Source organism: Elephantulus edwardii, unplaced genomic scaffold (genome assembly GCF_000299155.1).
Source record: "Elephantulus edwardii isolate Elephantulus edwardi_28Jun2011 unplaced genomic scaffold, EleEdw1.0 scaffold00109, whole genome shotgun sequence".
In the NCBI taxonomy this organism is placed as follows: Eukaryota; Metazoa; Chordata; class Mammalia; order Macroscelidea; family Macroscelididae; genus Elephantulus; species Elephantulus edwardii.
In genome coordinates this window covers 841,468-843,423 of record NW_006399859.1, presented here as the reverse complement: position 1 = coordinate 843,423, position 1,956 = coordinate 841,468, and the positions used below count along the sequence as shown (strand labels likewise).

Sequence of the window (1,956 nt, the reverse complement as noted above, 5' to 3'; positions counted from 1 at the left end):
GGGGTAATCGGGATGGGTGTGTCAGAGGCGGTGCGGTTGGCGCAGGATAGAGCAGGGTTTAGAGCTGTTGTGCATAGGGTCGCTATGAGTCGGAAACCACTCGATGGCACATAACAACAACAACAACAGTCTTGGAGAGGGTAGATGCATCATTATAAGTTACATATGTGTTTTTATAAATCTGGTGTGTTTTTCAAAGGTATGGTGTAGAGCCTCCTGGTTTGATAAAATTGGAAAAAGAGATTGAACAAGAAGAAACACTTTCTGCTCCTTCTCCTTCCCCTTCTCCATCATCAAAATCTTCTGGAAAAAAGAGTACAGGAAATGTACTGGATGACGCAGTAAGTAAAACTGATCAGATTGCTTTCATTTAGTAGTTTATTAACCCCCAAACCTACTCTGTAGATTCTTGTATCAGTCTAACATTGATCTATTTCAGCTTCATTATTTTTCTTTAAATCTCATGAAAATGCTTGTGTTGTTAGATTTAAATCTGACATTTAAAATAAAGTGTCATTTAATTCTTCTAAGTAATAGGCAAATTTTTAAAGATAGTAAGTCAACTTCCTTAAAATTATATTTGGAAATGTTTTGTTATTATTGGTTCCTGCTCCCTCATTTCATAGACAGGGAGCCTAAGACCTGTGTTTTCCTTTAAAGGTGGTGGGGGAAACATACCAGAGAGAATATAAATGCCCTTTTTTTTTTCTCTATGCCTTCAGAGCCAGGACTGTAATTGTTTTTCAAATGCCCTGTTATCCCTTGGGCAAGTTTTTATGGAGGAAACAGAAATGTTAAAAGTTTACCCACCTGCTAAAGGGAAGAGCTTAAGTTTCCAGCCAAGTTTCATCAGACTCACCAAGATCTTAATATCTCCGTTGATCAGAGCCCTTGAGTCACTCTTTTTGACAGGCAAGGAGATACTTGATAACTTTACCGTCACAATTTTGGTTTCAATAGTTCTAAAAGTCCCAGTAAGCAATGTGAATTGTCTTTCTCAGGCTCTCTTTGCTGTTTGGTAGTTCTTGGTTATAACAAGTAGTTTTCTTGGCTTTGTATATGTATACACACAAACACACACACTCCACAATCTTTGGGTACAAGACAAATGATAAAATAACGATAGAGAAATCAGAAGTGACTTGGATGTTGTTTATGTCAAGTCTTCATTAGTGGAGTTGTAGATGTATGTGAATAGTATACAATGTTTTAGAAAATGTTAACACCAGGGACATTAAACTGGGGTTTCAAAACTATTCCCAAGACCTCTTTAGAATATTTTTTAAAAAATCAAGGTTTTCACGTTGAGGGCTAAGATAGACCTGATTCAAGTCATGTTATTTTCAATTGCCTCACATATATGCAAGGCTAGATGACAAAGAAGGAAGACCTGAAAAATATTTAGCATACCATCACCTACCAACAATCTGCGATATGCAGATGATACGACCCTGCTTGCTGAAACTGAGGAGGACCTGAAGTGCTTGCTGCAGAGGGTCAAGGACTGAAGCCTCCAATATAGATTGAGGCTCAATGTCAAGAAGACAAAGATTCTCACCACCTGAGCCAATTGGCAGCATCAGGATGGATAGTGAAGAGATTGAGATTGTTCACAGCTTCAGTTTGCTTGGCTCCACAGTCAACACTCTCGGCACCAGCAGCCAGGAAATTAGAAGACATATTACTATGGGAAAGTCAGCTGTTAGGGACCTCTCCAAATTACTGAAGAGCAATGGTGTCTCTTTGGAGACTAAGGTATATCTGACACAGGCCATGGTCTTTGCTATCGCCTGTTATGCATCAGAGAGTTAACAATGACTAAGGAGGATATAAGGAGAATTGATGCCTTTGAGCTGTGGTGCTGGAGAAGAGTATTGAGGGTACCATGGACTGCTAGGAAAACAAACAGATGCATCCTGGAAAGGTTAAACCGGGCGGTTCCTTTGAGGCAAGGAT

General features: G+C 39.4%; 1 protein-coding gene across 1 annotated transcript in view; it reads left to right on the top strand.

Annotated features, from left to right (window-relative positions):
* Positions 1–1,956, top strand: part of GAS2 (growth arrest-specific 2) — a 175,308-nt gene that overhangs the window by 89,636 nt on the left and 83,716 nt on the right. The window contains exon 6 of the mRNA XM_006892006.1: positions 200–341. Coding sequence (XP_006892068.1) covers positions 200–341 — 142 coding nt within the window. The remainder of the gene's footprint in view (positions 1–199; positions 342–1,956) is intronic.